This window comes from Ranitomeya imitator, chromosome 8 (assembly GCF_032444005.1).
Source record: "Ranitomeya imitator isolate aRanImi1 chromosome 8, aRanImi1.pri, whole genome shotgun sequence".
Lineage (NCBI taxonomy): Eukaryota > Metazoa > Chordata > Amphibia > Anura > Dendrobatidae > Ranitomeya > Ranitomeya imitator.
In genome coordinates, this window is record NC_091289.1 from 31041845 (window position 1) to 31063511 (window position 21667).

General features: G+C 46.4%; 1 protein-coding gene across 1 annotated transcript in view; it reads right to left on the reverse strand.

The window, feature by feature from the left end:
- Nucleotides 1-20922, reverse strand: part of APPL1 (adaptor protein, phosphotyrosine interacting with PH domain and leucine zipper 1) — a 30344-nt gene extending 9422 nt beyond the window's left edge. Inside the window, exons 1-13 of the mRNA XM_069736678.1 lie at nucleotides 20778-20922; nucleotides 19255-19353; nucleotides 17731-17790; nucleotides 16861-16932; nucleotides 15642-15729; nucleotides 15516-15557; nucleotides 15245-15303; nucleotides 13530-13676; nucleotides 13349-13431; nucleotides 12520-12678; nucleotides 12126-12314; nucleotides 11465-11507; nucleotides 5897-5953 (exon numbers count right to left, since the gene is read on the reverse strand). Of these exons, the coding sequence (XP_069592779.1) occupies nucleotides 5897-5953; nucleotides 11465-11507; nucleotides 12126-12314; nucleotides 12520-12678; nucleotides 13349-13431; nucleotides 13530-13676; nucleotides 15245-15303; nucleotides 15516-15557; nucleotides 15642-15729; nucleotides 16861-16932; nucleotides 17731-17790; nucleotides 19255-19353; nucleotides 20778-20831 (1152 nt within the window). The 5' untranslated portion in view covers nucleotides 20832-20922. The remainder of the gene's footprint in view (nucleotides 1-5896; nucleotides 5954-11464; nucleotides 11508-12125; nucleotides 12315-12519; nucleotides 12679-13348; nucleotides 13432-13529; nucleotides 13677-15244; nucleotides 15304-15515; nucleotides 15558-15641; nucleotides 15730-16860; nucleotides 16933-17730; nucleotides 17791-19254; nucleotides 19354-20777) is intronic.
- Between the last annotated feature and the right edge of the window lie 745 nt (nucleotides 20923-21667).

A 21667-nucleotide genomic window follows, 5' to 3' on the forward strand; every position in this document is an offset into this window, starting at 1 on the left:
GGTGTTTCAGGGAGACTATCTTGATGGCCAGTCCTCGCCCTATCGCCTCCTCATCCCTCTCCTCGGAGAGGGCTGAGAGGAAAACAGCGGTCACCTTTGGTGGCCTCCCCCCTTTCAGGGGTTGACGCCGTCGTCTGCGCCGTTGCACGGTGTGGTAAGGAGGATCCCCTCTTCCAGGACCCTTTCTACTCCCCAAGGGCTCCTGACGTGATCCTCGACTGGGACAAGATCAGGTACAGAGAAACTAATCATTTCCCCCCCCCCCCGGTCAGTCCACCCTGCCTTTTCATAGGGACTTCGCTTCTTTAAGCACAGCCTTCGCAGCACTACCTTGTGCAGCGCTCTCCACAGTTTTGGGCGCTCCTTTTATGGGGACACGTTTGGGGGGACATAGCGGACGCTCCTGTATTTTAAATGCGTGCCTTTTCTTCCCTGCTGAGCGCACTTCCCTGCCGCTGCTTCCGGCGTGCTTCGCTCCGTAAGGCCACGCCCCCTTGCTTTTCGGCGCTCCCTCTCCGGATCTTCTCAGCGCTGGGCACGTCTCTCCATGGAACCCAGCGCTGGTATTGGTCATGCTCAGGCGGGCCATGCCCCTCTATACCGCCGTCCTATCAGGTCGCCGGTTTCTATTCGCTCGACCACGCCCCTTCTCTGGTGCGCTCTCTGCACATGCATGGCACAGCATACCGCGTCTTCCCGGCTAATTACCTCCGCCGCGTCGTGTGCCCTCCAGGACCTCTTCTAGGCGGGGGACACAGTTTTTCCTGCACTGCGCTGATCGCCAGGTCCTATACTCCTTCCCCGGCCGCTACTTCCATAAGCAGCATTGCATGCTGGCATTGTGCTTCTGGTATTTTTCACTCTCTACATATGCCCAACCCCACAGGGGCCCCCGGCTATATCCCTACGGTAATTCACTACGCTTGTGCCCGCTATAAGAAAAAGTGGGCTTCAGGCCAGCCGTCGCCTTTCTGTACGTCCTGCAATCCTTCCATCATGTCCGTCTCTCAGGAGGCCCCTAATGCTCGGGATGAGTGCAGTCCCCCGGAGTGGGCTGTTGCGATGTCTCAGTCAGGCTCGGACTTGACTAAAAGTATCTCAGTCCTGACTAAAGTATCTCAGTCCCTGGTTCAGGTACTAGAACATATTCCACTGCTGACTACCGCCACCAGTGCCACGAACGCTTCCCACAGCGATTCGCTCGCACCTGACCAAGACCCTCATAGGGGCAGACTTGAGAAAAGATCCAAAAAGCGATTTCTGTCTAGTTCTTCATCCACTTCTCCGGACTCCACTGCGTAAGCCGGAATACCGCTCTCTACCCATTCCCCCTCCTCGCAGGTGGACGTCGGGTCAGATGTATCTTCTCAGTCAGATTCTGACTCAGATGCAGATCAGACTTCCCAGACGCAGGATATGGTTGACAGCCTTATCTCGGCCATAATGCTTGAGTTTAAAGAGGCAGCTTCTCGGGACATCTCCGTTTCTTTCAAACGGATGAAAAGTCCTGGAGTTTTTCCCAATCACAAGGAATTTGACAACACTACGTCTAGACACTGGGAACATCCCGGTAAACGCTTTCCGGGAAGGAAACGTCTGGACATTTTATACCCTTTTGATTCAGACCTTGTTAACAAATGGTCCGAATCACCTAAGGTAGATCCACCTGTGTCTAGATTATCCTCCTAAAGAGTGCTGTCCATTCCTGACGCGGAGTCTCTGAAGGACCCCACGGACAGGCAAATCGAGGCTTTAACCAAATCGGCCTTTGAAGCTTCTGGTACCTTTCTCTGTCCCAATTTCACCTCTTCTTGGGTGGCGAAAGCGGTGTCGGCATGGGCCAAGGCCCTACGCAGAGGCATTGTAGCTTCGGCTCCCGCACAGGAGCTAGCGGATTTAGCAGATCTGATTTCACTTGCTGGGAAATACCTCGAATGCCTCTCTGGATGCGCCTGCTTGCTCCGCTAGGGCAAACAGCAACATTGTCGCCATTTGCCATGTCCTTTGGCTGAAGGCGTGGAACGCAGATCCCTCTTCCAAAAAATCCCTCACAGATCTGCCTTTCCAAGGATCCAGGCTTTTTGGCGCACAGCTAGACCAAATGATTTCAGACGCCACTGGCGGTAAGAGCACTTCTCTGCCGCAATCTAAGCCTAGGCGTCCCTTCAATAGAAAGGGTCCCCAATCCTTTCGCCCCTTTGCTTCATTGGATGGTGCCTCTCAGCAAGACCGGCCCTCCTCTCAAAGGGAACGAAAGAAGCCTTCTTTCCGACCTACCCCTCACTAGAGAGCTAAAAGTCGCTCCTCCAAGTCTTCTGGTTCTCGCGACCACAGATTTTCTTCTAAATGACCGGTCACCCCCACCTGGAAAACTTTCCAGGGTGGGAGGCAGGCTTCTTCTCTTCACAGAGGCTTGGTTATCGGTGGTCGATGATGCCTGGGTCAGGGTGATCGTTACATCAGGCTACAAAATAGAATTTTCTTTGCCCCCAGGAAGACGTTTCTTCCTCTCTCATCCACCCAAACAGCCCTCCCATGTCCCAGAGCTTCTCCAGGCTGTCAATTCCCTCCTCGCCTCCGGGGTAATCATCCCAGTCCCTTCCAACCAGCGATTTTCATTTGAATCTTTTCATAGTTCCGAAAAAAGACGGCTCTCTTCGCCCGTTTTTGGATCTCAAACAGTTGAACCGCCACCTCCGGATTCGGCATTTCAAGATGGAGTCTCTACGCTCGATGATCACTTCCATGGAACCGGGGGAATTTTTGTGCTCTGTGGACATTTAGGATGCGTACCTACACATCCCAAAGGTTCCTTTGTTTTGCGATCCAGGACCAGCATTTCCAATTCACGGCCCTTCCGTTCAGCCTGGCGTCCGCTGCCAGGGTCTTCATGAAGGTAATGGCGGCGGTCATGGACATCCTTCGATCGAAAGGGATTCTTGTAATCCCCTACCTCGATGACCTTCTCGTGAAACGTCCGTCTCACCGGGACTGCGGTCAGAACCTCCAGATCACTCTGGACACGTTGACCCACCTCAGTTGGATAATCAACGAACAGAAGTCCACCTTGATTCCGACCCAACGTCTAGAATTCCTGGGCATGGAATTCGACACCATTCAGGCCCAGGTCTTCCTCCCAAGGGAGAAGTTCCTTTCTTTTCAGAGGGGCATCAAAGCCCTAATGCGTCCTAACTCCTCTACAGCTCGGCATGAGGGTTCTGGGAAAGATGGTCGCTTCCATGGAAGCGGTCCCTTATGCTCAGTTCCAGTCTCACCCTCTCCAACTGGCCCTTCTGTCCGCTTGGGACAGGAGTCCACTTTCCCTAGCCTGCCCCATTCTCCTCCCTCTCAATGTGAGAGTCTCTCACTTGGTGGATGCTATCCACCTCCGTTCTGCACGGGAGGTTGTTTCTCCCTCACCGCTGGCAGATCATCACCATCAACGCCAGTCTCCAGGGGTGGGGTGCGGTCTTTCTCCGCCTCACAGCCCACGGTCACTGGACTGCTCAAGAGGCACGTCTCCCGATCAATCTCTTGGAGATCAGGGCTATCTTCCTAGTCCTCCTCCGCTAGCAGTCCCTCCTCTCGGGAAAACCAGTCCGCATTCAGTCGAACAATGCCAGAGCTGTGGCTTACATAAACCACCAGGGAGGGACTCGCAGCATGCAGGTCATGAGGGAAGACACAAAAGAGAATAGTAAAACCAAAAACACTCAGTTTGAAAAAATTATTGCAGTAATCCGGACAATTGGGAAGCCGACTTCCTCAGCCGTCAGGCTCATGTCAAGCGAGTGGGCTCTTCTCCCCTCTGTCTTCGACTAGATTTGTCAAAGGTGGGGCGTGCCGGACGTCGACCTCATGGCCTCCCGAACAAACCGCAAGGTTCCCCAGTACGTATATCTAGATCTCGGGATCCGATGGCCGTTGGCTGCGACGCCCTCGTGATTTCGTGGGCCCAGTTTCAGATGCCTTATCTGTTCCCTCCTCTCCCCTTGCTTCCAAGGGTCGTCAAAAAGATAAAGTCAGAGGGAGTTCCTGTTCTCTTAGTAGCTCCAGATTGGCCCCGCAGGGCCTGGTACGCGCAGCTAGTGAACATGTTATCGGACGTCCCCTGGAGACTTCCAGACCGTCCGGATCGTCTATCGCAAAGTCCCCTCTTACACCCGAATTCTCGGTCTCTGAATTTAATGGTATGGCCGTTGAGTCCGCGGTCCTAAAGGATGCAGGTTTTTCTCAACGTGTCATAAAGACCATGATAAGGGCTAGAAAACCGGCATCTTCCCGTATCTACCAAAGGTGTTGGAAGGCCTTTTTCCGATTGTGCGACGACAACGGTCTGTCTCCTATGGTTTTTCCCTGCCTTCACTTCTTGGCTTTCTTCAATCGGGTCTCGATTCGAGCCTCTCTCTGAGCACGTTAAAGGGTCAAGTCTCGGCTCTGTCAATTCTTTTTCAAAAGAGACCTGGCCTCTCTTCCCCAGGCGAGAACCTTCCTTCAGGGGGTTGCTCATATAGCACCTCCTTACCATCCTCCGGTTGATCCCTGGGATCTCAACCTTGTGCTCGGCGCCCTCCAGTGCGCGCCATCTGAACCGATTCGGGACATTTATTTCCCGTTTCTTTCTTGGAAAGTAGCTTTCTTGGTCGCCATCACCTCGATCAGGAGAGTTTCTAAGTTGGTGGCGTTGTCCTGTCGTTCTCCCTTCCTGATCCTACACCAGGACAAAGTTGTCCTTCGGCCTGTTCCTTCCTTTCTGCCGAAGGTGTTTTAGGCTTTTCACAACAATGAAGACATTGTCCTTCCTTCGTTGTGCCCTTCTCCAGTTCATCCTTTGGGGAAATCTCTCCACAATTTGGATGTGGTCAGAGATATTCGAGTCGATCTTTCCAGAACTGCTCCTCTTCGTCAGTCCGATCCTCTGTTTGTCGTCTCGGAAGGGGCTCCCTGTCTCAAAATCCACAATTGCTCGGTGGATCCATTCGGCGGTCCTGGAGGCATACCGTGTTCAAAACAAACAGCATCCCCCGGGGGTGAGGGCTCACTCTACCCGGGTTGTGGGAGCTTCCTGGGCAGTCCATCACCAAGCTTCGGCCTCACAGGTTTGCAAGGCCACAACATGGTCCTCCATCCACACCTTTGTAAAATTCTACAAGGTGCACACTCAGGCTTCTGCGGATGCAGGCCTGGGTAGGAAGATACTGCAGGCGGCGGTTTCGCACAGGCTGACCTAACTCTCTTTCCATATTAACCCACCCTTGGGACTGCTTTTGGACATTCCAAGGTAACCTGTGTCCCCCAATGAAGCGAGAAAGAAAGAGGAATTTTTGGTTCTTACCGTAAAATCTCTTTCGTGGAGCATTCATTGGGGACACAGCAGCCTCCCTTAATTTTGTACCGTGTCGGCCAACGGGCCGTTGTTTTGGGTTGGTACATAGGTTGAGTTTGTTTATACTGGCTCCTACTACTGCTTTTGCACCAACTGAGTTGCCTGGTGCCTGACGGAGGGTGTATACTGCCGGGGAGGAGTTATCTTTATTTGCATAGTGTCAGCCTCCTAGCGACAGCAGAATACACCCATGGTTACCTGTGTCCTCCAATGAAGGGTCCAAGAAAGATTTTACGGTAAGAACCAAAAATCCCTCTTTTTTTAGCCCCAAATACATGCATATGGCCGTATGAGGGCTTGTTTTTTTGCAAGACGAGTTGTACTTTTGAAAGACACCGTTCATTTTATCGTGTGATGCACTACAAAGCAGGAAAAATATTTCACATTTGTTGAAAATTGAAAAAAAAAAAAAGTGAAATTCCACATTTTTTTGGGGGGAGGGGGCGGGGTAGTTTTGAGATTCTACCAATTGACATTGAGAAGTAGCATCTCTAGTACACAGACACTCACCTCAGGATTCTCCGTCAGATATATACGCTTGGAGATGTTATTAATTGTAGTTATCCACTGCAACATAAGAAGGAACATGGAGTCACGGTCATGGAGAAGAAGCATCTCATACATACACATTACATAAAGACCAAAGCAAAAGAACCAAAAGACTAGCAATAAACCACCGGTGAAGAGTAAAAGAAATAGTGTGTTGAAACATTACAAGTTAAAACATTTTTTAACCCCTTAGTGACCGAGCCAAATTTTTGAAATCTGACCAGTGTCACTTTATGTGGTAATAACTCTGCAACGCTTCAACAAATCCCAGTGATTTTGAGATTGTTTTTTCGTGACACATTATACTTTATGATAATGGTAAATTTTGTTCAACATTTTTTGTGTTTATTTATAAAAAATATAAAAAATTTGAGAAAAATGTTAAAAAATTAGCAATTTTCTAAATTTGAATGATTATCCCTTTAATCCAGATAGTCATACAACAGCAAACCATTAATAAATAACATTTCCCACATGTCGGCTTTACATCAGCACCATTTGTAAAATGTTATTTTATTTTGTTAGCATTTTAGGAGGTTTAAAAATGTAGCAGCAATTTTTCATTTTTTCAAAGAAATTTACAAAATTTATTTTTTTAGGGACTTATCCATGTTTGAAGTGACTTTAGGGGTCCCATATATTGGGAAACCCACAAACGTGATACCATTTTAAAAACAGCACCCCTAAACATATTGAAAACTGCTGTCAGGTAGTTTATTAACCCTTCAGGTGCTTTACAGGAATTAATGCAAAGTGGTATGACAGAAATGAAAATGTGTATTTTTATCACCTAAATGTCACTAACTTCTGAACAGATTACTACAGCCGTCAGACTCTAAGGCCACTATTTGGTCATGAATTGCCATGGCAAACATCAGGACAACAAAATCATGATCTGAGGGCACCAATTGTGATAAAGAAGAAGCCCCCACACTCTGTTAACCATTTATAATGATGTAGTCACTATTGACAGCAGCATCTAAGGGGTTAAACAGATTTAGATGGTGCAAATACTGATCGTGGCTGGTACAGCAAGTTGTCAGCTATAGTGTACAACCGACAGATGCTGGATTGTTTCCTGTATGGGGAGGCTATTCTCTTATATCTCAGGTCAGTTAAAAGACGTATTGGCGGTCATTAAGGGGTTAAATCATTATCATTGGATACAAACAATGGAGGAATCGGTGAAGCCCACCAGCGCTGCCCCGACGCCCGTTTCGCGTCTTGCTTTCTCAAGGGGAGGTTCCTCCATAATTATGGGTAAGCAATACTACACCTAACCAACTTCCCCTTGCCTCTATTCATGCATGTGGCCATTTGGCTGATTTTACAGTGTATTCATCTACAGAGACTGGGTATTTTGATACTTTGAACATTATGTGCTGCGTTACATATAGGATTCCAATGTAAGCCTTCCATCTTTCATTCCTCCTGAATAGAATCATTGTTTGTATTGAGTGGTAAGAAATGATTAACATGTAATGTTTCAACAATTTCTTTTACTGTTCATCGGTGGTTTATGGTTCCTTTTGCTTCGTTCTTTATAGCTTGGAGTACTCCACTACTTTATTATGATACTAGCTGAAGAGCCCGGCGTTGCCTGGGCATAGTAAATATCTGTGGTTAGTTATAGCACCTCACTTCTCTTATTTTCCCATCACGCCTCTCATTTTCCCCCTCACATCTCTCATTTTCCCCCTCACTCCTCTCATTCCCCCCTCACTCCTCTTATTCCCCCCTAACACTTGTCATTTCAACCTCACATCTGTCATTTTCCGATCACTCCACTATTTTCCCTCACTCCTCATTTTGCACTCACACCTTTTCATTTTCACCTCACACCTCTCATTTTCACCTCAGTATATACATGTTTGTCATCTCCCTTATATATAGTATACACCTGTATGTCATCTCCTGTATATAGTATATACCTGTATGTCATCTCCCCTGTATATAGTGTATACCTGTATGTCATCTTCTATATATAGCATATACCTGTATGTCATCTCCTCCTGTATATAGTATATATCTGTGTGTAATCTCCTCCTGTATATAGTATATACCTGTATGTCATCTTCTATATATAGCATATACCTGTATGTCATCTCCTCCTGTATATAGTATATACCTGTAGGTCATCTGCTCCTGTATATAGTATATACCTGTGTGTCATCTCCTCCTGTATATAGTATATACCTGTATGTCATCTCCTCCTGTATATAGTATGTACCTGTGTGTCATCTCCCCCTCTATATAGTATATACCTGTGTGTCATCTCCCCTTTATATAGTATATACCTGTGTGTCATCTCCTCCTGTATTAGACCTCGTTCACACGTTATTTGCTCAGTATTTTTACCTCAGTATTTGTAAGCTAAATTGGCAGCCTGATAAATCCCCAGCCAACAGGAAGCCCTCCCCCTGGCAGTATATATTAGCTCACACATACACATAATAGACAGGTCATGTGACTGACAGCTGCCGTATTTCCTATATGGTACATTTGTTGCTCTTGTAGTTTGTCTGCTTATTAATCAGATTTTTATTTTTGAAGGATAATACCAGACTTGTGTGTGTTTTAGGGCGAGTTTCGTTTGTCAAGTTGTGTGTGTTGAGTTGCGTGTGGCGACATGCATGTAGCGACATTTGTGAGATGAGTTGTGTGGCGACATGCGTGTAGCAACTTTTTGTGTGTCGAGTTGCATGTGACAGGTTAGTGTAGCAAGTTGTGTGCAGCAAGTTTTGCGCGTGGCGAGTTTTGTGTGGTGCCTTTTGAGTATGTGCAAGTTTTGTGTGAGGCAACTTTTGCATGTGTTGCAACTTTTGTGCATGTGGCAATTTTTGCGCGTGTGCAAGTTTTGCGTGTGGCGAGTTTTGCGCATGGCGAGTTTTGAGCGGCGACTTTTGTGTTTCAACTTTTAAGTGGCGAGGTTGGCTATGTGTGGTGAAATGTGTGCTGAGGGTAATATGTGTTCAAGCATGTGGTAGTGTGTGGCGCATTTTGGCGTTTGTGTGTGTGTTCATATCTCCGTGTGTGGTGAGAATCCCATGTCGGGGCCTCACCTTAGCAACTGTACAGTATATACTCTTTGGCGCCATCGCTCTCATTCTTTAAAGGGAACCTGTCACCCCGTTTTTTCAGATTGAGCTATAAATACTGTTAAATAGGGCCTGCGCTGTGCGTTACTATAGTGTATGTAGTGTACCCTGATTCCCCATGTATGCTGAGAAATACATTACCAAAGTCGCCGTTTTCGCCTGTCAATCAGGCTGGTCTGGTCAGGTGGGCGTGTTCACAGCGCTCTTTTCTTCCCCAGCTTTCCGTTGGTGGCGTAGTTGTGTGCGCATGTCCAAGGTCCGAATTCCCTGCGCCCACGTGAAGACACAGCGCGCGATCTGCGCTGTCATCCCTTTCATCGGTGGGGGCGGCCATCTTCCTGGGGCCGCGCGTGCGCAGTTGGAGTGCTCTGCTGCACGGGGCTTCAGGAAAATGGCCGCGGGATGCCGCGCGTGCGCACAAGAGATCGCGGCGGCCATTTTCCCAAAGCCGAGTTGCATCTCGGCTTTGGGAAAATGGCCGCCGCGATCTCTTGTGCGCACGCGCGGCATCCCGCGGCCATTTTCCTGAAGCCCCGTGCAGCAGAGCACTCCAACTGCGCATGCGCGGCCCCAGGAAGATGGCCGCCCCCACCGATGAAAGGGATGACAGCGCAGATCGCGCGCTGTGTCTTCACGTGGGCGCAGGGAATTCGGACCTTGGACATGCGCACACAACTACGCCACCAACGGAAAGCTGGGGAAGAAAAGAGCGCTGTGAACACGCCCACCTGACCAGACCAGCCTGATTGACAGGCGAAAACGGCGACTTTGGTAATGTATTTCTCAGCATACATGGGGAATCAGGGTACACTACATACACTATAGTAACGCACAGCGCAGGCCCTATTTAACAGTATTTATAGCTCAATCTCAAAAAACGGGGTGACAGGTTCCCTTTAAGTCCCCCTTGTTCACATCTGGCAGCTGTCGATTTGCCTCCAACACTTTTCCTTTCACTTTTCCCCATTATGTAGATAGGGGCAAAATTGTTTGGTGAATTGGAAAGCGCGGGGTTAAAATTTCGCCTCACAACATAGCCTATGACGCTCTCGGGGTCCAGATGTGTGACTGTGCAAAATTTTGTGGCTGTAGCTGCGACGGTGCAGATGCCAATCCCAGACATACACACATACACACACACACACACACATTCAGCTTTATATATTAGATACCAAAGGAGGACACTATACTCTAGTCCCATTCCTTAAACCATGACTAAGTGCTGTTTGAATTTTGTTTTGTTGATACCCATTACATAGTTACACAGAAACTTTTTTTTTTTTTTTTTTTTTGGGGGGGGGGGGTGAGGGTAAGTCTTTCGCTTACAAAAAAACTTGACATTACCCCCAGCAAGATACCAAATACAATGTTTTGTGCTGAAGTATTAATATTTCTCTTCATTGGATCGAAGGGCCCAATGCCGACCCCTGATAACAGCACATAGTATTACCCTCCTCCACCAAACTGTACAGCGGGTACAATGCAGTCAGGGGGGTAACATTCTCCTGGAGTCACCAAACCCAGACTTGTCTTATCAGACATCATGGTGAGGGGCTGAATGTTAAGGTACCTTCACACTAAGCGACGCTGCAGCGATACCGACAACGATGTCGATCGCTGCAGCGTCGCTGTTTGGTCGCTGGAGAGCTGTCACACAGACAGCTCTCCAGCGACCAACGATCCCGAGGTCCCGGTAACCAGGGTTAACATCGGGTTACTAAGCGCAGGGCCGCGCTTAGTAACCCGATGTTTACCATGGTTACCAGCGTAAACGTTAAAAAAACAAACACTACATACTTACCTTCCGCTGTCTGTCTTCCGGCGCTCTGCTTTCCTCTGCACTGTCAGCGCCGGTCAGCCGGAAAGCAGAGCGGTGACGTCACCGCTGTGCTTTCCGGCTGGCTGGCGCTGACACAGGATGCAGGAGGAGTGCAGAGAAGCAGAGCGCCGGGGACAGACAGCTGAAGGTAAGTATGTAGTGTTTGTTTTTTTAACGTTTACGCTGGTAACCATGGTAAACATCGGGTTACTAAGCGCGGCCCTGCGCTTAGTTACCCGATGTTTACCCTGGTTACCAGTGAAGACATCGCTGGATCGGCATCACACACGCCGATCCAGCGATGTCAGCGGGAGATCCAGCGACGAAATAAAGTTCTGGACTTTCCTCAGCGACCAACGATCTCCAAGCAGGGGTCTGATCGTTGGTCGCTGTCTCACATAACGATTTCCTTAACGATATCGTTGCTACGTCACAAAAAGCAACGATATCGTTATGTGTGAAGGTACCTTTACACAATTGGACTAAATGAAAAACAAATTCACTAAATTAAAAGATATGTTTCGATACTGCTGTCTGTACAGTTAAGCTCAGAGATGTTTCATGTTATTCTCTATGTGAATGCACAGAAAACAAGGATGCAGATGTCGGTACCTCCTCGCTGTCCTTCCTGCTCTCTGCTTGTAGAATTACAAATCTGCAAAAAAAAAAAAAAAAAAAAAAAAAAAAGCACAAATATTATTCCCAAATATCTTAACAAAAAAGTTATAGAAGGCCCAACATTGTCCCCCCTGGCTGCCATCTTACTGCTACAAGACTCTTCCTATAAGTCCCCTAGTGTTGCTAAAGTAAACGATAAAACAAAATATATAATGTTAAAAAATAATAATGTAAAAAAAATTCCCATTAAAAGGTAACAATGTATAAAAAAAACCATGCACATCATTTTATTTTTACAGTTGTAACAACTCTACCGATTATCATGATACTTAACCCACATGGTGAACGCTGGGGGAAAAAGAAAAAAAAAAACAATGGCAGAATTTGGTGTCTCACCTCTCAAACATATATAGGATAAGCAAAAAAAAAATCCTATATAAGGCAGACAATAAAGCTACAACTTGTCCCGCTCTCACACAGCTCTGTTGATGGTAAAAAATATTTTTTAGGGATCTTTGAATGTAGCAGTATATCATTTTAATTTATTTTTATGTTTTAATTGAGCAAAAAAAAAAAAAAATGTATAAATATTATTAATATAGTTGTGACCTTGGCCAGAGTGAGACCACCCAGAGACCCATATATTGATACCAACTTTTTCCCGTCGAAGGATGTGATTTGGAAGCAATATCTTCGATCTTCGGAGTCCACGGCCATCACGGAGCAGTTGTCTATGTCCATGACCAGACCGCCGGCCACGTCTCCCCTCGCCTGACTCATCAGATTTCCTCCCTGAGTGAAGAAGTATTGTCGCTCCCAAGTGGAGGACACCAGCCCCGTCTTACTGCAACAGGAAGAGAACCGAAGACTTAGCCGTGATGGCAGTTGTCACGCTGCGCAGAGCCGCTAGCTGTACGGGCATGCTTAACGACGCGGCCACCAAACACATGGGCATCATACAGCGCCTCTAACAATACAGCCAGACCGCTACGATAAGGGCAGGTATAGGCTGGGCATATAGCTCTGACGCAGAGGTCGCCTTCTCATACTTGCGTATGTTGAGGTAGCCGGCTTTCCGCGTTAAATTGCGGTTGACGGGAAGCTTCTTTGGATCCGGATCCGGTAAGTACAAGGGCTCACTCGCCACCTCCATGTCTTGGATGGTTTGATGCATCGTCTCCACGTCACTGTCCATTTCTCTACGTACACTAAAATGGAAATGTCACTGATGAGAAGACTCCTTTAACTCCTTCATGCCCGCGTCAAATTTCGGGGTTTTTTTGTTTGTTTTTTTCAGAATCTGGTGGTGGGCGAAGGATTTTTTTTTACCCCCAAGCTGGCGTTTTTACTGATACCATTTTGGTGAAGATACGATGTTTTGATCTCCACTTATTGCAATGTTGCGGTGGCTAAAAAACGTAATTCTGACGTTTTGATTTTTTTTTCATGTTACGCTGTTTACCGATCGGATTAATTTATTTTTCATTTTGATAGATCAGACATTTATGAATGCAACGATATGGAAGACGTGCATTTTTTTTTTTTAAATGGGGCAACATGTACGAACGCAGCAATACCAAAGTTCACAGGAGAATCGTCATGACAAGCATGGAGATCATCAGCAGACCCCCGGCTGTCATGACAGCCCATCGGCGCCCTGTGCTCAAGTCACAGCGCGCTGATGGGCGTATGGAATGACGCACTTCTGGCCGGGGTGTGTTAAATGAAGCTGTCAGTGATGGACTGTGGGATTTAACAGGTTAATAGTTGCTCTGCTCCACCTGTGGTGGTTAAAAGCACGTGATGGTTGATTTACAGACATCATCTGCAGGGAAATATAAGAGCGTGGCATGTGATTGACCCGCTTCTCATACTCACTTCTGCACGCTTGTAGAGATGTTGGCCATGAATTCCTCCAGCTGACCACTGAGGTTCTCCGAGCCCATCTTAAAAAAACTAATCTAGAAAAGAAAAAAGAAAAAGAAAAAAAAAAAAGATGAAATGATTGAACAGATAGTAAAATTTACAGAGATTTTTTTTCTACCGCCGGTGACGTTACCTGCGCCTGCATGTAGCCTAAAAGCGGCTCTAAGATTGCAATTTTCTTTTTGTATTGGATGGTGTTCAGTGCACAGAAATAATGCATCATGGTCTGGTGCTGCTTCTTCCTGGCCGTGTACACGTCTTCTGTGGCCTCGAACTTAGTCTACAAATAAAAGTCACATGTCAGCTCATTTCATAACTGCAAGGCGCAATGTGACCCAATGCCAAAACCAAAACCCAATAACAGCCGCATATGAGATCTCCTCCATCTTCAGGTGGCTGCCCAGTAAGTCAATGTCTACACTTAAAAAAATAAAAAAAAGCAAAATGCAAAAAAAACTCAACTTTATTGGATAACAATAAAATTCAAAATTAGGAGGAGGAGGTGAGCTGCGACATCACCTATTGTGAATGGTGGATCCTGTGTTATCTACTTTATATAGAGGTGTTATCAGTCATTGTACAGGAGGAGGAGGTGAGCTGTGACATCACCTATCTATTGTGAATGGTGGATCCTGTGTTATCTACCGTATATAGAGATGTTATCAGTCATTGTACAGGAGGAGGAGGTGGTGAGCTGTGATATCACCTATTGTGAATGGTGGATCCTGTGTTATCTACTGTATATAGAGGGATTTTCAGTCATTGTACAGGAGGAGGAGGTGAGCTGTGACATCACCTATTGTGAATGGTGGATCCTGTGTTATCTACTGTATATAGAGGAATTTTCAGTCATTGTACAGGAGGAGGAGGCGAAGGTGAGCTGTGCCATCACCTATTGTGAATGATGGATCCTGTGTTATCTACTGTATATAGAGGTGTTATTAGTCATTGTACAAGAGGGGGAGGTGAGCTGTGACATCACATATTGTGAATGGTGGATCCTGTGTTATCTACTGTATATAGAGGGGTTATCAGTCATTGTACAGGAGGAGGAGGAGGTGAGCTGTGACATCACCTATCTATTGTGAATGGTGGATCCTGTGTTATCTACCGTATATAGAGATGTTATCAGTCATTGTACAGGAGGAGGAGGAGGTGGTGAGCTGTGATATCACCTATTGTGAATGGTGGATCCTGAGTTATTTACTGTATATAGAGGTATTATCAGTCATTGTACAGGAGGAGGAGGTGAGCTGTGACATCACCTATTGTGAATGGTGGATCCTGTGTTATCTACTGTATATAGAGGGATTTTCAGTCATTGTACAGGAGGAGGAGGCGAGGGTGAGCTGTGCCATCACCTATTGTGAATGATGGATCCTGTGTTATCTACTGTATATAGAGGTGTTATTAGTCATTGCACAGAAGGAGGAGGAGGTGAGCTGTGTTATCCCCTATTGTGAATGGTGGATCCTGTGTTATCTACTGTATATAGAGGTGTTATCAGTCATTGTACAGGAGGAGGAGGTGAGCTGTGACATCACCTATTGTGAATGGTGGATCCTGTGTTATCTGCTGTATATAGAGGTGTTATTAGTCATTGTACAGGAGGGGGAGGTGAGCTGTGACATCACATTGTGAATGGTGGATCCTGTGTTATCTGATGTATATAGAGGTGTTATTAGTCATTGCACAGGAGGGGGAGGAGGTGTGCTGTGACATCACCTATTGTGGATGGTAGATCTTGTTTTATCAGCTGTAGATGTTGGAAATGAAAGGTTATCTAGGAAAAGAAGAAAAAGGAAAAAAAAAATCTACATAAAATGTATAAAAAAAAAGAACAATTACCCTTTCATTCTCTCGCTTTTTAGACAGCCGGCTGTATCTATTGATTGCTACATCATGATCTAAGAGAGAAAAAAGAATACATGGATCACTCATCACTGACAATAATATGGAAATATAACAATATAATACATTAAAGAGGATATCTGGGACTTAAAGCTGCGGAGTCTGACCCTCATCATTCCACCCAGCAATGTAAAATACTACACGCCCAGCTAAGTATGTAACACAAGTCCGGGGATCTAGAAGTAACGCACACATGACACTTGCATACCATTGCTGGAAATCTGGAAAATCTCCTTCAGAGTCAGGATTTCTGTATTGTAAAACAGAGAAGAAAACATAAATGAAGACATAATACAAGAAGGCCGGGCCGGATCTGGATATGGGCGGCATTTACCTTTTAGATCCCTCTCTTTAAACTGGCTAATGGGAAACATCATGGCGTCCGCCAGCTGCGTGGATAAGACGGCGTGGCACGAGCTCAGCTGTGGGCAGAAGAGATGAGAAAGGTACACTCATGGAAAATGTAGACAGGCGCAGCATCTCAGGAGCCGACCCAGGAGCAAAGCTAGCTCTACGTAGGGCGGGTGCTGGCTGTACTGTACAGCCGGCACCTGGTCTAACAGCAGCAATCTAATCGCTTCTGTTTAACCACTTAAATGCCACCATCAATATTTGACAACAACATTTAAGTTGCACAATTCTGGTCCCGTTCCAGCTTGTGCATATATCGACCCCCAATGACACGAGTGAGGGGGATCCAAAGAATTGTCATTGCAAACAATGGCCATCCAGGTACTCCTGTGAAGCCATATTAAGAAACCATGATTTTCACTGTATCCTGCAATGATGAAGTGTGTATGGCACAAGTGATTAAAAACAAATTAAAAATAAATTAATTTAAAACAAAAAAATTCAACAAAAAAAAACAAAACAAAAAAAACGCAGATTCAAGACCTTCAGGTGAAATAAAAAATGTTTTAAATTTTTTTTAAAAAAATAAGCTTTAAAATACAAATTTTAAATCACCCCTCCACTTAAAAAATGAAAAGCATTTGGTATTGCCATGTCCACAATGATCTGTAGACATTATTTAAACTTTAGAGTGAACATAAAGAGAAAAAAAAACACCAGAATTTCTATGTACCCCAAAATGGTGCCAATGAACTTTACAGCTCGCAACTCTAAAAACAAGCGCTCACACTGCAATGGAAAAAAAGGTTTCAGAAAATGGCAACAATTTTTTTTTTTTTTTTTTTTTTTTTTTAGCAAAGTTCAGAATTTTTTGTAGCACTTAAAAGGAAAAAAAACTAAAATAAATCATATATATATACATCGGTATGTATGGACTTAACTACATTTCTTTCACCATTTCCCTGAGGGGTAAAATGAATGGTGCCATCCAAAATTGCAACTTATCCTTCAATAATTAAAAAAAATTAAAAAAAAAACAAGTTCACATGCGGCTGGGATCTTGGAAAATGGTTCTTGGAAAAAAAAAAGGGAAGTGAAATATTTTCAACAGCAGGAGGGGGTGAAAGTTGCCAAATAACTATATAATCCTCACTAGAACATAAAGAAGGGCGAGCGGCTCCGGGTGTAGCTGGTGTACTTACTTCATCAATCACTTTTGAAAACTGCTGTAAAGTTGATGTCATCACCTCGTCGTCGCCCCCTAGTGGAAAGCGCTGCAAATAAAAATATACGTGGTATATAATGTGCAGGTAAATGCAGCTGCGGTACGGTCTACAACGGATAATATATCATTGTGATCTCCTGTTTACAGTAAAAAAAAAAAAAAAAAGTAATTCTAATTATTATTTTAATCAGTATTTCTTGCACAAAATGCATTTAGGGGGAAAAAAAACTGTTCATAAATGACGACGCTGCTGTCCATGCTCTGTACTTTGCACTGAGAATATAACACCTAGCACACACACTTATCTTCACCCATAACAGGTTAAAAGAGCGATCAAAGTGTGATAAGAATGGTTGCCTGCATTCCAGTACTAAGTGATGGCACAATATGGCCATGTTCACATGTGGAGGATATGTCACGACGGTTACTCATCAAAAATCCACAATCCAGTTAAAAAAAAAAATCAATAAATCTAGAATTCTTGGCTAGGAGTCTCAGGAGAGCAGAGATCCTTGGTTTCCCAGTTTTTGGCTGTAATGTAACCAGCTGCAGCAGGAGCTGCCCCCCACTGCTCTGGATGCAATAGGAGAACCCCGCCCCCGAGGAACAGCCAAACCTGTAAGGGATCAATGATCAAAACTTAACAATCCAGATGATATCCCCTAAAGATGTGATAAGGGGTCTGACTGCAAGCAAGCTGATAGCACTACGCATACAGGGGGACACAGGGACCCCAGTTCACCTGATATCGGGGGCTTCAAGGCTTATTCCCTGGATAGGCGATACATTTTGACTTTGGGGCAACCAACTAAAGTCAGACATACGGTATTACATACGGTCCACATACCTGCTTCTCGTACTCTTTCAATAGTTTGGATGTCAGGTGAGTGGCGGCACTAAGTTCATTCTGGTGACACAAAACAAAGTGATTATTAAAAGTTAATAAAATAATAATAATGTTTTTCCTCTAGATATAGAAAACTTCATAATATAATTAAAGGGTTATTCCCATATTTAGAAGCTATCAGCTATTGGTAATTGGTGGGGGTCCGACTGCAGGGACCCCCCCCACAAACACTGATGCCAAGAATGGGACTCTGCGGTGCCCAGTCTGAATGAAGCGGCCATCGAGCCTGCGTACTTCCGCTCCATTCACTCTCTATGGGGCTGCTGGAAAAAGCAGAGCTTTAAATGCAGTCCCATAGAGAATGAACGGAGCGTGGGGGGCGCACCTGTGAGACCGCCACGCAGTTATGATCAGACATTTCAGACTCTTTGATTTATATCTCATACATAGGATGTTAAGCCTTTACAGATCCACTACGCACTAAAAGGAACGTAGGAAAACGAGACCTAATGTCATAAACCAGTAAAATGTTCCAGAAAGGTCCACCGTTACGATCACTTTGGCGTGCATTCTGTCTACTATTTTTTTTTTTTAATCACACTTTTCAAAATCACCAATTTCTTCAATCAATTTGCTAAACTAAATAAAATAATCTAGGATCAAGACGGTGGCAATTTAATCTGAATCCATCAGCAGGTTTATAGTGCTTTAATCTGAGAGTAGCATAATGTAGGGGCAGAGAGCCTGATTCCAGGGATGTGTTACTTATTAGGCTGTTTAAATACAATCAGCGTTTTATCAGCAGGAGATTATCGCTGCAGGACTAGGTGTCACGTGCAGGCATGTCAGGCTAATCTGTGTAACCATGCCCCCCCATCATTGATTGGTACAATGCACCGTGTACACAGGAAGCAGCCAATCAGTGGTGTGGGCGGGGTTGTTCAGCATTCAGAGCACTGCCACATCTACATCAGATTAAACAAGGATTCTATCAAAACTGCACCAAGCAGCCCAGTAAATATGTCGCTGGAATCAGGCTCTCTACCCCTACATTATGCTGCACTTAGATTCCATAGCAAAAACCAGCTGCCGGATTCCCTTTAAAACAAGCAACTGATAAAAAAAAAAGAAAATTGACAAAATAATTAAAAACAGTGACGTTAATGTTTCGTTCCTCCCGGACTTCGGTCATTGTGGTATTCTGCCAGTAGGAACTAGAGAGGAAAGCAAACAATCGTTCCCTAAAAAGGTGAACACAATATAAGCACCGAGATTGTGTCACAGATGCAGAGTCCAGTGGGCGGTCCTACTTACTACTTAATGATTGTCAGTATAAGTGTGCATATAGGGAGAGCTGTCAATCACTGACAGGCCCGCCCACTGGACTCCCAAGCTCAGAAACTCCAGGAATTTCACTGAGAAAAATACTGAATCTTTTCCCATAAATCTAGATATCCTTCCGCTCAGTTCTCATGTACAAGTTCCCTTTAGTAACAATATATAAAGTTGTCTGCTAGTCAGTACCTGGGCATCATAGATCCTGCGCATGGCATGATAAAGCTGGCTGCAGTAACTGGAGATGGCAGCGGCATCCTCCTCGAATACTCCCAGGAGAGATCGGGTCTGAAAACAAGGGCAGGTCCGGTGTGAGCGGCTGTGTAATCATTCGGCACAGATGATAATTTAATAAATATTAGATCATGGTCGATATTCCCTGCCGAAAGTCATACAAGTAGAGGAAGAGGGGCCGAGATCAGTGCGGTGGGCGCCTGCTGCGACTACTGGGAAACATGCGTAGGGAGTCAGACTGCAGAGGCACCGTTGGGGTCAGAGCTCGCTGCACACATAATGCACAGGCAGCCATCCGGAGAAGTCTTGCACTGAGGGTCCTGCATGCACAAAAGGTCTCCGTGCCCAAACTCCGAGATGTGCACCTCTCATGACCCTAAGGCAAAAGAGAAGTCACCTGCAATATACTAAAAAATTATAAATAAGCCACAGAAGGTTTGGGATTCTGTTCTACGGAGCGATGTAAGTAAACCGGATCTTTTTGGGCCTACTGATCAGCCGCAAGTCTGGAGGAGGAAGAATGACATTTGCTAAAAAGAACACCCAGTGAGGCACGGCAGGAGCTCCGCGATGCCTATAGCGAAGGATGGATGATGCTTACAGTGAAAGATGGAGGGGGCTTGATGATGCCAACACCAAAGGATGGCAGGGGCTCCTGGTGCCTATTGTTATTACTACCGTATTTATTATGCTTTGCTTATATAGCACCATCATATTCCATAGAGGTGTTTTCACCGATGCCCCCAATGGGGCTCACAATCTATATTCCCCATCAGTATGTCTTTGGAGTGTGGGAGGAAATCAAAGAATCCGGAGAAAACCCACCCAAATACGGGGAGAACATACAAACTCCTGGCAGATGTTGTCCTTGGTGGCATTTGAACCCAGGACCCCAGAGCTGCAAGGCTGCAGTGCTAACCACTGAGCCCCAGTGCTGCCTGCCCTGACGCGCGCCGGGGTCTTGGTTGTGCTCTGGGGCTCACATTATACAGCAGGTAGAGAACAAGACTGATTCAATCACGTATTTTGAAATCAGAGGAGAAAGTATCATTACTTGGGTGCGGAAGCTGAAGCCTGGGTAACAGGAGGGGGGCAGGGGACCTTCCAGGCGGAAACTATGATAATGTGGGTGTTTGTACTGAGGACATGTCCCTACACCGCACACGGTCACACCCTTTGCACAGGAAGCAGAATGGCTGCACCCAGTAGTTCTATTCTGCATTTCCAGGAGGAGTAACCGAGGAGCGGCACCACAGTCACAGGAGCGGCCGCAGACATCCCACCATCAGGGCTTCAGCTGTCAATCATCAGTTGCCCCTAAATTACCATTGTAGCACGTGAAGCCCATGATGAAGGGGTGAGGCGGCCCGTGCTGCTGACACATTGCTGCAGACACAGCCTGACGTCATAAAATGACGTCAAACTCACTAGTTCTCCCCCATTACTGCAAGACTCCCTCTCCCAGGCAGAGCCCTGACCTGAGGACTGTCCTCCAGCGTCTCCTCGATGGGAAGTTTATCGGTACCGAGCATGGCGAGGGAGGAACCGAGGAAGCGAGACACCACAACCGGAGCGACAGCAGCTGATTTACATCCAGGAGCGCACACAGCGGATGTCCCGCCTCCGGGCAAGCTCATTGGCCAGGAAAACCTGTCACTCAACAATGCTTTAATGTCATTGGTCTAGACAGACGCCAGTCACTGCGTTGCTATGGGGGCGGGAGCATAGGAAGTTATCGTTCCCGTGGCCGGGAATGGGAGGAGGAAATGAAATGACAGTGATGAGATGGAACAGCATTCACACACTGGAGGCTTCCTCTGCCGCCCATCCTTATAGGGCACCCACAGCCATGCCACCCTCACTGCTGCCACCCATCCTTATAGGGCACCCACAGCCATGCCACCCTCACTGCTGCCACCCATCCTTATAGGGCACCCACAGCCATGCCACCCTCACTGCTGCCACCCATCCTTATAGGGCACCCACAGCCATGCCACCCTCACTGCTGCCACCCATCCTTATAGGGCACCCACAGCCATGCCACCCTCACTGCTGCCACCCATCCTTATAGGGCACCCACAGCCATGCCACCCTCACTGCTGCCACCCATCCTTATTGGGCACCCACAGCCATGCCACCCTCACTGCTGCCACCCATCCTTATAGGGCACCCACAGCCATGCCACCCTCACTGCTGCCACCCATCCTTATAGGGCACCCACAGCCATGCCACCCTCACTGCTGCCACCCATCCTTATAGGGCACCCACAGCCATGCCACCCTCACTGCTGCCACCCATCCTTACAGGGCACCCACAGCCATGCCACCCTCACTGCTGCCACCCATCCTTACAGGGCACCCACAGCCAT